This window comes from Dicentrarchus labrax, unplaced genomic scaffold (genome assembly GCF_905237075.1).
Source record: "Dicentrarchus labrax unplaced genomic scaffold, dlabrax2021, whole genome shotgun sequence".
Classification (NCBI taxonomy): domain Eukaryota; kingdom Metazoa; phylum Chordata; class Actinopteri; family Moronidae; genus Dicentrarchus; species Dicentrarchus labrax.
Window position 1 is genome coordinate 33,183,189 of NW_026136720.1, and position 13,280 is coordinate 33,196,468.

Here is a 13,280-nt window from a genome sequence, read left to right on the forward strand (position 1 = left end):
ACACACACACACACAGACCTTTGTATCCCTGCTCAGCCTCCCTCAGGTCAATCTTGGTGATGGGTTTAAAGTCGACGTCCCACAGTCGGATGCAGCCGTCTCGTCCTCCTGTAGCGAATCCTTCCTCACAAGAATGCATGCTGAAGATCCCCGCCTGAACAAACGTTATATATCATATATTATATTCATATTATATATATAATATAAATGTAATTTATATTATAAATGTAATTTATATTATATATATATATATATATATATATATATAAAGACACTTCACATAAGTTATATAGAGAGTTTGTGTGTCTGTGTGTCTGTGTCTGTGTGTGTCTGTGTGTGTGTGTGTGTGTGTGTGTGTCTGTGTGTGTGTGTGTCTGTGTGTGTGTGTCTGTGAGTGTGTGTCTGTGTGTGTGTGTGTCTGTGTGTGTGTGTGTGTCTGTGTGAGTGTGTTTGTGTGTGTGTGTGTCTGTGTGTGTGTGTCTGCGTGAGTGTGTCTGTGTGTGTGTGTGTGTGTGTGTGTGTATATATAGTGTGTGTGTGTCTGTGTGTGTACCCCATGTGCAGCCTGTACAGTCCTGATCAGACTGATTCCTCTCCAAACGTAAACGTCTCCATTTAAAGCTCCAGAGTACGTCAGCTCGTCTTTGGCAGCAGAAACACACAGGATGGTCTGAAGGTCTCCGGTCTTCCCAAAGATTCCTCTCTTTGGAGTCAGAGAGTTCCCACACAGGGTCCAGAACTACAGACACAGGATGTATATATATTAGCATCATCTTCAGCATCATATATGAACTGTTTACTACATTAGTCTGACAGCTGTACTTTACATTGTTGCACATTAAACAACCCAATAGTTTAATCAATCAGTCAACTAATACTGAGCAATCAATGGCTTCATGGAGGAAATCATCTGCAGATGAATCAATAATGCAAACAGTAAACTCCTTAATATTAATAATAATATACTAATCATACTGTTATAATAGTATATTAATATTTCCTCCATAATGATCATCAACATTTAAACTGAAACATCTCCAAAGCTTCAGCAACAGAACTTCCTGTCTCACCTTGATGTGTTTGACTCCACAGCTGACCAGACGGATGGACTGGAACGGATCCCAGGCCACATCAAAGATCTGCAGGGACAGAGGGAAGTCAGAAACTGGGGAGGAACTGTGGAGGAACTGGGGAGGAACTGTGGAGGTACTGGGGGGAAACTGTAGAGGAACTGAGGAGGTACTGAGGAGGAACTGGGGGAGGAACTGGGGGAGGAACTGTGGAGGAACTGGGGGGGAAACTGGGGAGGAACTGTGGAGGTACTAGGGGGAAACTGTAGAGGAACTGAGGAGGTACTGGGGGAGGAACTGGGGGAGGAACTGGGGAGGAACTGTGGAGGAACTGGGGGGAGAACTGGGGAGGAACTGAGGAGGAACTAGGGGAAGAACTGTGGAGGAACTGAGGAGGAACTGAGGAGGAACTAGGGGAAGAACTGTGGAGGAACTGAGGAGGAACTGGCGGGGAAACTGGGGGAGGAACAGTGGAGGAATAGCGGAGGAACTGAGGAGGAACTGAGGAGGAACTGAGGAGGAACTGGGGGGAGGAACTAGGGGAGGAACTGAGGAGGAACTGGGGTAGGAACTGAGGAGGAACTGGGGGCTAAACTGGGGGAGGAACAGTGGAGGAACAGTGGAGGAACTGAGGAAGAACTGGGGGGAGGAACTGGGGAGGAACTGAGGAGGAACTGAGGAGGAACTGGGGGGGAAACTGGGGGAGGAACTGAGGAGGAACTAGGGGAAGAACAGTGGAGGAACTGAGGAGGAACTGGGGGGGAAACTGGGGGAGGAACAGTGGAGGAACAGTGGAGGAACAGCGGAGGAACTGAGGAGGAACTGAGGAGGAACTGGGGGAGGAACTAGGGGAGGAACTGAGGAGGAACTGGGGGAGGAACTGAGGAGGAACTGGGGGCTAAACTGGGGGAGGAACAGTGGAGGAACAGTGGAGGAACTGAGGAAGAACTGGGGGAGGAACTGGGGAGGAACTGAGGAGGAACTGAGGAGGAACTGGGGGGGAAACTGGGAGAGGAACTGAGGAGGAACTAGGGGAAGAACAGTGGAGGAACTGGGGGGAAACTGGGGGGAAACTGGGGGGAGGAACAGTGGAGGAACAGCGGGAGGAACTGAGGAGGAACTGGGGGAGGAACTGAGGAGGAACTGGGGGGAAACTGGGGGAGGAACAGTGGAGGAACAGTGGGAGGAACAGCGGAGGAACTGGGGGAGGAACTGGGGAGGAACTGAGGAGGAACTGAGGAGGAACTGGGGGGAGGAACTGAGGAGGAACTGGGGGGAAACTGGGGGAGGAACAGTGGAGGAACTGGGGGGGGAACTGAGGAGGAACTGGGGGAGGAACTGAGGAGGAACTGGGGGAGGAACTGAGGAGGAACTGGGGGGAAACTGGGGGAGGAACAGTGGAGGAACTGAGGAGGAACTGGGGGAGGAACTGGGGAGGAACTGAGGAGGAACTGAGGAGGAACTGGGGGAGGAACTGGGGGGGAGGAACTGAGGGAGGAACTGGGGGGAACTGGGGGATGAACAGTGGAGGAACAGTGGAGGAACTGAGGAGGAACTGGGGGAGGAACTGTGGGAGGAACTGAGGAGGAACTGGGGGAGGAACTGGGGTAGGAACTGAGGAGGAACTGGGGGAGGAACTGGGGTAGGAACTGAGGAGGTACTGGGGGAGAAACTGAGGAGGTACTGGGGAGGAACTGAGGAGGAACTGAGGAGGAACTGGGGGAGGAACTGAGGAGGAACTGGGGGGCTAAACTGGGGGAGGAACAGTGGAGGAACAGTGGAGGAACTGAGGAAGAACTGGGGGGAGGAACTGGGGAGGAACTGAGGAGGAACTGAGGAGGAACTGGGGTGGAAACTGGGGGAGGAACTGAGGAGGAACTAGGGGAAGAACTGTGGAGGAACTGAGGAGGAACTGGGGGGGAAACTGGGGGAGGAACAGTGGAGGAACAGCGGAGGAACTGAGGAGGAACTGAGGAGGAACTGGGGGGCTAAACTGGGGGAGGAACAGTGGAGGAACTGAGGAAGAACTGGGGGAAGAACTGAGGAGGAACTGGGGGAGGAACTGGGGGAGGAACTGAGGAGGTACTGGGGGAGGAACTGAGGAGGTACTGGGGAGGAACTGAGGAGGAACTGGGGGAGGAACTGAGGAGAAACTGAAGAGGAACGGAGGAGGAACTGAGGAGGAACTGGGGGAGGAACTGAGGAGGAACTGGGGGAGGAACTGGGGGAGGAACTGGGGGAGGAACTGAGGAGGAACTGGGGGAGGAACTGAGGAGGAACTGGGGGGAAACTGGGGGAGGAACAGTGGAGGAACAGTGGAGGAACTGAGGAGGAACTGGGGGAGGAACTGAGGAGGAACTGAGGAGGAACTGGGGGAGGAACTGGGGTAGGAACTGAGGAGGAACTGAGGAGGAACTGGGGGAGGAACTGGGGTAGGAACTGAGGAGGAACTGGGGGAGGAACTGAGGAGGAACTGGGGGGGAAACTGGGGGAGGAACAGTGGAGGAACAGTGGAGGAACTGAGGAGGAACTGGGGGAGGAACTGAGGAGGAACTGAGGAGGAACTGGGGGAGGAACTGAGGAGGAACTGAGGAGGAACTGAGGAGGAACTGGGGGAGGAACTGGGGTAGGAACTGAGGAGGTACTGGGGGGAGGAACTGAGGAGGTACTGGGGAGGAACTGAGGAGGAACTGGGGGAGGAACTGAGGAGAAACTGAAGAGGAACTGAGGAGGAACTGGGGGAGGAACTGAGGAGAAACTGAAGAGGAACTGAGGAGGAACTGGGGGAGGAACTGGGGAGATAAGAGTGAACTTCGGTGAGGGGTGAGAGCCGTACTCTGTCTGAGTGTCCAGTTGCCGTGGCGAGGACTCGGCCTCTCCTCCAATCCCAAACACACAGTGTGTTCTTGCCGTCCAGTCCGACCGACGCCAGCCGCTGCGAGGACAGAGAGAGGAAACCTTTCAGTCTGTTCATTGGCTGATCATGAACACGTAGCTCCGCCCTACACAAACATCCACGGGACTGGACGATGCTGTCACTGTAGACTGTAGATATAGAGTACTACAGTATATATAGAGTACTACAGTATTACTACAATATATATAGAGTACTACAGTATAGAGTACTACAGTATTACTACAGTATATATAGAGTACTACAGTATATATAGAGTACTACAGTATTACTACAGTATATATAGAGTACTACAGTATAAATAGAGTACTACAGTATTACTACAGTATATATAGAGTACTACAGTATATATAGAGTACTACAGTATTACTACAGTATATATAGAGTACTACAGTATAAATAGAGTACTACAGTATATAGAGTACTACAGTATATATAGAGTACTACAGTATAAATAGAGTACTACAGTATATAGAGTACTACAGTATATATAGAGTACTACAGTATATATAGAGTACTACAGTATAAATAGAGTATATATAGAGTACTACAGAATATATAGAGTACTACAGTATAAATAGAGTACTAGAGTATATAGAGTACTACAGTATATATAGAGTACTACAGTATTACTACAGTATATATAGAGTACTACAGTATAAATAGAGTACTACAGTATATATAGAGTACTATAGCATTACTACAGTATATATAGAGTACTACAGTATAAATAGAGTACTACAGTATATAGAGTACTACAGTATATATAGAGTACTACAGTATAAATAGAGTACTACAGTATATAGAGTACTACAGTATATATAGAGTACTACAGTATAAATAGAGTATATATAGAGTACTACAGAATATATAGAGTACTACAGTATAAATAGAGTACTACAGTATAAATAGAGTACTAGAGTATATAGAGTACTACAGTATATATAGAGTACTACAGTATAAATAGAGTACTAGAGTATATAGAGTACTATAGTATATATGGAGTACTACAGTATATATAGAGTACTAGAGTATATAGAGTTCTACAGTATTACTACAGTAAATATAGAGTACTACAGTACTACTACAGTATATAGAGTACTACAGTACTACTACAGTATATATAGAGTACTACAGTACTACTACAGTATAAATAGAGTATTACAGTATATATAGAGTACTGCAGTATAAATAGAGTACTACAGTATATATAGAGTACTACAGTACTACTACAGTATAAATAGAGTACTACAGTATACATAGAGTACTACAGTACTACTACAGTATAAATAGAGTACTACAGTATATATAGAGTACTACAGTGTATATATAGAGTACTACAGTATATATAGAGTACTACAGTATTACTACAGTATATATAGAGTACTACAGTATATATAGAGTACTACAGTATTACTACAGTATATATAGAGTACTATAGTATATATAGAGTACTACAGTACTACTACAGTATAAATAGAGTACTACAGTATAGAGTACTACAGTACTACTACAGTATATATAGAGTACAGTACAGTATTACTACAGTATAAATAGAGTACTACAGTATATATAGAGTACTACAGTATTACTACAGTATATATAGAGTACTACAGTATATATAGAGTACTACAGTATTACTACAGTATATATAGAGTACTACAGTATATATAGAGTACTACAGTATTACTACAGTATATATAGAGTACTACAGTATATATAGAGTACTACAGTATAAATAGAGTACTACAGTATATAGAGTACTACAGTATATATAGAGTACTACAGTATAAATAGAGTACTACAGTATATAGAGTACTACAGTATAAATAGAGTACTACAGTATATATAGAGTACTACAGTATTACTACAGTATATATAGAGTACTACAGTATATATAGAGTACTACAGTATTACTACAGTATATATAGAGTACTACAGTATAAATAGAGTACTACAGTATTACTACAGTATATATAGAGTACTACAGTATATATAGAGTACTACAGTATTACTACAGTATATATAGAGTACTACAGTATATATAGAGTACTACAGTATAAATAGAGTACTACAGTATATAGAGTACTACAGTATATATAGAGTACTACAGTATAAATAGAGTACTACAGTATATAGAGTACTACAGTATATATAGAGTACTACAGTATAAATAGAGTATATATAGAGTACTACAGAATATATAGAGTACTACAGTATAAATAGAGTACTACAGTATAAATAGAGTACTAGAGTATATAGAGTACTACAGTATATATAGAGTACTACAGTATAAATAAGTATATATAGAGTACTACAGAATATATAGAGTACTACAGTATAAATAGAGTACTACAGTATAAATAAGTAGTAGAGTATATAGAGTACTACAGTATATATAGAGTACTACAGTATAAATAGAGTACTAGAGTATATAGAGTACTATAGTAGTATGGAGTACTACAGTATATATAGAGTACTAGAGTACATATAGAGTTCTACAGTATTACTACAGTAAATATAGAGTACTACAGTATAATAGAGTACTACAGTATTACTACAGATATATAGAGTACTATAGTATTGCTACAGTATATATAGAGTACTACAGTACTACTACAGTATAAATAGAGTACTACAGTATATATAGAGTACTGCAGTATAAATAGAGTACTACAGTATATATAGAGTACTACAGTACTACTACAGTATAAATAGAGTACTACAGTATATATAGAGTACTACAGTACTACTACAGTATAAATAGAGTACTACAGTATATATAGAGTACTACAGTATATAGAGTACTACAGTATATATAGAGTACTACAGTATTACTACAGTATATATAGAGTACTACAGTATAAATAGAGTACTACAGTATATATAGAGTACTATAGCATTACTACAGTATATATAGAGTACTACAGTATAAATAGAGTACTACAGTATATAGAGTACTACAGTATATATAGAGTACTACAGTATAAATAGAGTACTACAGTATATAGAGTACTACAGTATATATAGAGTACTACAGTATAAATAGAGTATATATAGAGTACTACAGAATATATAGAGTACTACAGTATAAATAGAGTACTAGAGTATATAGAGTACTACAGTATATATAGAGTACTACAGTATAAATAGAGTACTAGAGTATATAGAGTACTATAGTATATATGGAGTACTACAGTATATATAGAGTACTAGAGTATATAGAGTTCTACAGTATTACTACAGTAAATATAGAGTACTACAGTACTACTACAGTATATAGGTACAAGTACTACAGTACTACTACAGTATAAATAGAGTATTACAGTATATATATAGTACTGCAGTATAAATAGAGTACTACAGTATATATAGAGTACTACAGTACTACTACAGTATAAATAGAGTACTACAGTATACATAGAGTACTACAGTACTCCTACAGTATAAATAGAGTACTACAGTATATATAGAGTACTACAGTGTATATATAGAGTACTACAGTATATATAGAGTACTACAGTATTACTACAGTATATATAGAGTACTACAGTATATATAGAGTACTACAGTATTACTACAGTATATATAGTCTTTAGTACTTGTTATAGTATATATAGAGTACTACAGTACTACTACAGTTAATAGAGTACTACAGTATAATAGAGTACTACAGTACTACTACAGTATATATAGAGTACAGTACAGTATTACTACAGTATAAATAGAGTACTACAGTATAGAGTACTACAGTACTACTACAGTATAAATAGAGTACTACAGTATAGAGTACTACAGTACTACTACAGTATATATAGAGTACAGTACAGTATTACTACAGTATATATAGAGTACTACAGTACTACTACAGTATAAATAGAGTACTACAGTATAGAGTACTACAGTACTACTACAGTATATATAGAGTACAGTACAGTATTACTACAGTATAAATAGAGTACTACAGTACTACTACAGTATAAATAGAGTACTACAGTATAGAGTACTACAGTACTACTACAGTATATATAGAGTACAGTACAGTATTACTGCAGTATATATAGAGTACTACAGTACTACTACAGTATAAATAGAGTACTACAGTATAGAGTACTACAGTACTACTACAGTATATATAGAGTACAGTACAGTATTACTGCAGTATATGTAGTATTAGTGTAGTTGTATATGTTGGAGTTTCTCAAGGAAGCATCCTGGGGCCTCAAGACTTTTACAATATATAGAGTTCATATTAAAGATGTTTAAACGTGTATGAACACATGAATGATGTCAGACAGCTCTGTTGTCCGTCTGTTCTGCTCTGCCAGGTACAATGCTATGACATCATTACGAGGGGGCGTGGTCTCACCTGTCCGTCAGAGTCAAAAGCCAGACAGGCCACTCCGTGTGTGTGGACGTCTCTCAGGATGGAGACGGTCTGCATGGCGTAAGTGTCCCAGATACAGATGAACGGGTCTTTACCCACCTGACCCGTCGCCACCTGGATCTTATCTGGATGCATCGCCAGACTGAGAGACAGACAGACAGGGAGACAGACAGACAGGCAGGGTGACAGACAGGCAGAGAGAGAGACAGTATTTGTTAGCATATAGTCACATATAATGTCCATTAACAGAGTGGACGTACAGACAACCAGCACTGGGCCACTGTGACACTGAATCCTCTCGGAGGGTTTATGGGATGTATTCATGATGCAGAGACATCCTCAGAAAGTCACACTGAGTCTACGCCTGCGTTTACATCTGACTGAGCACCTTTCCCCCGCAGCAGCAGAGGATGATGGGAAGCATTTCCCTCCGGCTGTCAGCTCCCATCAGGTCGTGGGAGTCCAACACGAACCGCCACTTCCTGCCTGTCACAGCGTGTGGCTGTAATGGATGTACGGCTCAGTCAGATTGATTATTTATTGTATTACTATATCAGCTCCAATGTATTCTGTGTTTAATGCTCATCAATCAGCCAATGAGATTTAAATACAATAAATGTTTTTACTGTGTATATTTACTAGAGGTGTTGAAATTAATCAAATAATCGATGCATCTCGATGCAGACATGGACGATGCTGCATCGATGCAGTGGCCGACCATAATCGATTATAACACAATGATGTCGCTCATTAATTTTCCGGCCGCGGCATAAACATTCAAATGGAACATAACATTCTCAGTAGCCTAACCCGTTTCATCTAGACCAGTAGATGGAGAAGTTTCTGACAGGAGTAAAAAGAAAAACGGAGGAGATGTCAGAGGCAAGAAAAGCAAGTGACGTTAACCGGCATAAACCTAATGAGAGCAGGAAATATGACGAAGCCTACATAGCCCTGGGTTTACCGTGAATACGGTCGGAAATGAGGAGACCTGTGTGTGTTTAATGTTTAAACTCTGGCAGCGGACAGCATGAAACCAAACTAATTAAGACGGCACCTGGAGACCTTACACCCCAGTTATGTCAATAAGCCACTGGACTTTTTTCATCGGATACTTGATGAGTATCGCCAACAGGCCGGTCATTTAGTGAGCGCGGCATCAGTAAATAAAAACATACCATTAGCCTCGTACACACACCGCCACATCGCAAGGTGCAAAAAACCATCACACAATAGCAGAGGAGCTAATCCTCCGGCAGCATTGGACATGGTCACAATCATAGGTGAGAAAGTGCTGAGAAAATGAATACTGTCCCTCTGTCCAATGACACGATCGGGAGACGTGTGTGTGTGTGTGTGTGTGTGTGTGTGTGTGTGTGTGTGTGTGTGTGCTGTGTTCAGACTGTTAAATAAAAAAGATTGTTTATATCTTACTACTTGTATTTTTGGATGAAAACAACCATATAAAGTAATATAGAAAACAGTATTATATTGAACTATACAGTATCTTAATGCATTCCGTCAAGTCAAATATTCTATATGGCTTTAATAGGAAAATGTATTTGAAGCATCGTGATGCATCGAGGAATCGAATCGAAGACATGATAATCGTAATCGAATCGAATCGTGAGATCAGTGACAATTCATACCTCTAATATTTACTGTGTATATATTTACTGTATATTTACTGTATATATTTACTGTGTATATATTGACTGTATATATTTACTGTGTATATATTGACTGTATATATTTACTGTGTATATATTTACTGTGTATATATTTACTGTATATTTACTGTATATATTTACTGTGTATATATTGACTGTGTATATTTACTGTGTATATATTTACTGTATATATATTTACTATATATATATTTACTGTGTATATATTTACTGTATATATTTACTTTGTATATATACTGTATATATTTACTGTGTATGTATATTTACTGTTATATTTCTTTTTATTGACTGTGTTATTTCTTATTTACTTTTTATTACTTATTTTTACTGTTTATTTATTATTTTTTTGTATATTTACTGTATATATTTACTGTGTTTATATATACTGTATATATTTACTGTATTTACTGTGTGCATGTTAATAACTTCACTTCTTCCCTGGAGTTCTTGTGCTTTCTTGTCTCGCAGGTTTTCATGGATCCTGGTGGAGCCTCCTGCCATGGTCCTGCTTGACTGCTATTGCTAATATTACTGATATTATTGTTATTATTATTATTATTATTATTATTAATACAGTTACTATTATTACTATAATCACTGCTCATTGTCCCCCATCGTTGCTGTTGTCATTGTCATCATCTTCTTCATGTTCATCATCATCAGTCACTACTATTAGTGTAGTTGTTGCTACTGTTGTTGCTGTGAACCTGTGTAGTGGAAATTCTTCTCAAAGTTGAGAGGTGCTAAGTCTCTGAAGAACTTTCAAGCTGGTGTGATAATCAAGTCAATTTAATTCATGCAGCATGGAGAGAAGGTCACGTAGTGAATGTTCTCTCCCGACTTCCAAAATGCTCTCCCTTATATACATTTCAGTACATCTCATTACATCACAAACAATGAAACCCCCTGTTTGTCTTGCAAATGTTACTCCTGTAAATCCAGGTCTCTCTCACCAAATGGTCCTTTGATCTGTGACTTCCCCCTGGCTCTTCCTATCAAAAAATTCAACCCTTTGACCAGGGGCACATCTATTTTATTACCTCCAAATCCTGTTTCTTTCCCACACCTGTATATATATTTACTGTATATATAACCTGTATATATTTACTATATATATATATATATATATATATATATATATATACTTACTGTGTATATTTACTGTATATATATATATTTACTGTAATTTACTGTATATATATTTACTGTGTATATTTATTGTATACATTTACTTTGCATATTTACTGTATATATATTTACTGTGTATATTTACTTTATTATTTACTTATATTTTTTGCATATTTACTGTATATATATTTACTGTGTATATTTATTGTATAAATTTACTTTGTATATTTACTGTATATATATTTACTTTGCATATTTACTGTATATATATTTACTGTGTATATTTATTGTATAAATTTACTTTGTATATATACTGTATATATATTTACTGTGTATATTTACTGTGTATATTTATTGTATATATTTACTGTGTATATTTACTGTATATATATTTACTGTGTATATTTACTGTATATATATTTATTGTATATAGGCTATGGTCGATGCTACGTTAGCAGGACTAGCATTCAAACCGTGGTGATGCGTTCACAGAACCACACAGCCTCCTCACCTGATGATGTCATCGTTGTGTCCCAGGTAGAACTTCTGGGTGTGTTCTCGGGTGTTGTAGACCACGCCCACTCCGGCCACGAAGTACACCACCTCCTTTCCGGCGGTGTAGTACAGGTTGTTACGACACTGGTGACCTCTGTACCCGTGGATCCACTCCAGCCTCAGCTGGCAGCGTGGTGCCGTCTTATCGGACATGGCGGCTCAACGTTAAAGATCCACGAAGGAAAAACACGGAATGTCTTCTTGGTTCCAACCAGGAAGTCTGACGAGTTTTGAGCGTGTTCGCCCTGTGTGACTGTGATGGAGCATTTGCCGGCAAAAGTCTCTCCGGTTCCAACGGTCCAATCCGTGTCCATCCAAAGCTGCTGCTAACACTGCTGGAGGCTCCTCAACAGTACAACTACACTTCCCATAATTCCCTCCAAACGTTACACGTACATATGAAAGTGAACTCGTTTTAAACTTACACGGATTTTAGCCGCTAACAAAAGAGCTACTGTTTGATTCTGTTGACATACTGAGGTCATCAAAAACATTTCAAGTACAGAACCTGTGGAACCTGTGGAACCTGTGGAACCCATGGGCAGAATAACATCTTAGTTTAACAGCTTAAAAAAACTACTTAAAGACCTAAAAAAACTGATTTAGTACAAATTTGCACAAATTACGACGACATCTCGATAAAATACGTCCAGTTGTAGAACCGTTCTCTCGGTTATTCAGGTACTAGATTGTAACAATTAAAGATCTGGTTCCCGAGAGGTTCTTCAACAGAGCTATCTGAGGTTCTTCAACAGAGTAAACTGTGGTTCTATAGAGATGCTAACAGAGGTTCTCTAAAGAACAATGCTAACAGATGTTCTTTGAAGAACAACGCTAATTGAGGTTCTTTAAATGAGCTAAAAGAGGTTCTTTAAAAATGCTAACAGAGGTTCTCTGATGATGCTAACAGAGGTTCTTTAAAGGTGCTAACAGAGGTTCTTTCTAGGTGCTAATAGAGGTTCTTTAAAGGTGCTAATAGAGGTTCTTTAAAGGTGCTAACAGAGGTTCTTTAAAGGTGCTAACAGAGGTTCTTTTTAGGTGCTAATAGAGGTTCTTTAAAGGTGCTAACAGAGGTTCTTTAAAGGTGCTAACAGAGGTTCTTTAAAGGTGCTAACAGAGGTTCTTTAAAGGTGCTAACAGGGTTCTAACGGGTTCTTTTAGTGCTAATGAGGTTCTTTTAGGTGCTAACAGGGTTCTTTAAAGGTGCTAATAGAGGTTCTTTAAAGGTGCTAACAGAGGTTCTTTCTAGGTGCTAACAGAGGTTCTTTCTAGGTGCTAACAGAGGTTCTTTAAAGGTGCTAATAGAGGTTCTTTAAAGGTGCTAACAGAGGTTCTTTAAAGGTGCTAACAGAGGTTCTTTCTAGGTGCTAACAGAGGTTCTTTAAAGGTGCTAACAGAGGTTCTTTAAAGGTGCTAACAGAGGTTCTTTAAAGGTGCTAACAGAGGTTACAGGAACAGTTTAATAACAGAAACCCGTTTTTAGAACTGTGGACTCAAACCGGAACAATTTAATGAACTGAGACCAAATATGGACATAA

The 13,280-nt window shown here is 39.7% G+C and overlaps 1 protein-coding gene and 1 long non-coding RNA gene across 13 annotated transcripts in view; one reads left to right on the forward strand and one right to left on the reverse strand.

The window, feature by feature from the left end:
* LOC127352511 (echinoderm microtubule-associated protein-like 6) overlaps positions 1-12,872 on the reverse strand; it is a 39,708-nt gene extending 26,836 nt beyond the window's left edge. For all 6 annotated transcript variants that reach the window (XM_051380985.1, XM_051380983.1, XM_051380981.1 and 3 more), the window contains exons 1-6: positions 11,699-12,872; positions 8,354-8,513; positions 3,907-4,005; positions 1,071-1,139; positions 554-739; positions 19-154 (exon numbers count right to left, since the gene is read on the reverse strand). In XM_051380985.1, coding sequence (XP_051236945.1) covers positions 19-154; positions 554-739; positions 1,071-1,139; positions 3,907-4,005; positions 8,354-8,513; positions 11,699-11,895 — 847 coding nt within the window. In that variant the 5' untranslated portion in view covers positions 11,896-12,872. The remainder of the gene's footprint in view (positions 1-18; positions 155-553; positions 740-1,070; positions 1,140-3,906; positions 4,006-8,353; positions 8,514-11,698) is intronic.
* On the forward strand, positions 12,610-13,258 carry LOC127352512 (uncharacterized). Of its 7 annotated transcripts, none has more exons than XR_007881127.1 (4): positions 12,610-12,746; positions 12,793-12,872; positions 12,946-13,060; positions 13,107-13,258. It is a non-coding gene; the product is annotated as an uncharacterized LOC127352512 (long non-coding RNA). The 7 variants fall into 7 exon arrangements; XR_007881131.1 differs by having other exon boundaries at positions 12,946-13,049; positions 13,096-13,258; XR_007881130.1 differs by having other exon boundaries at positions 12,946-13,037.
* The last annotated feature ends 22 nt before the right edge of the window (positions 13,259-13,280 follow it).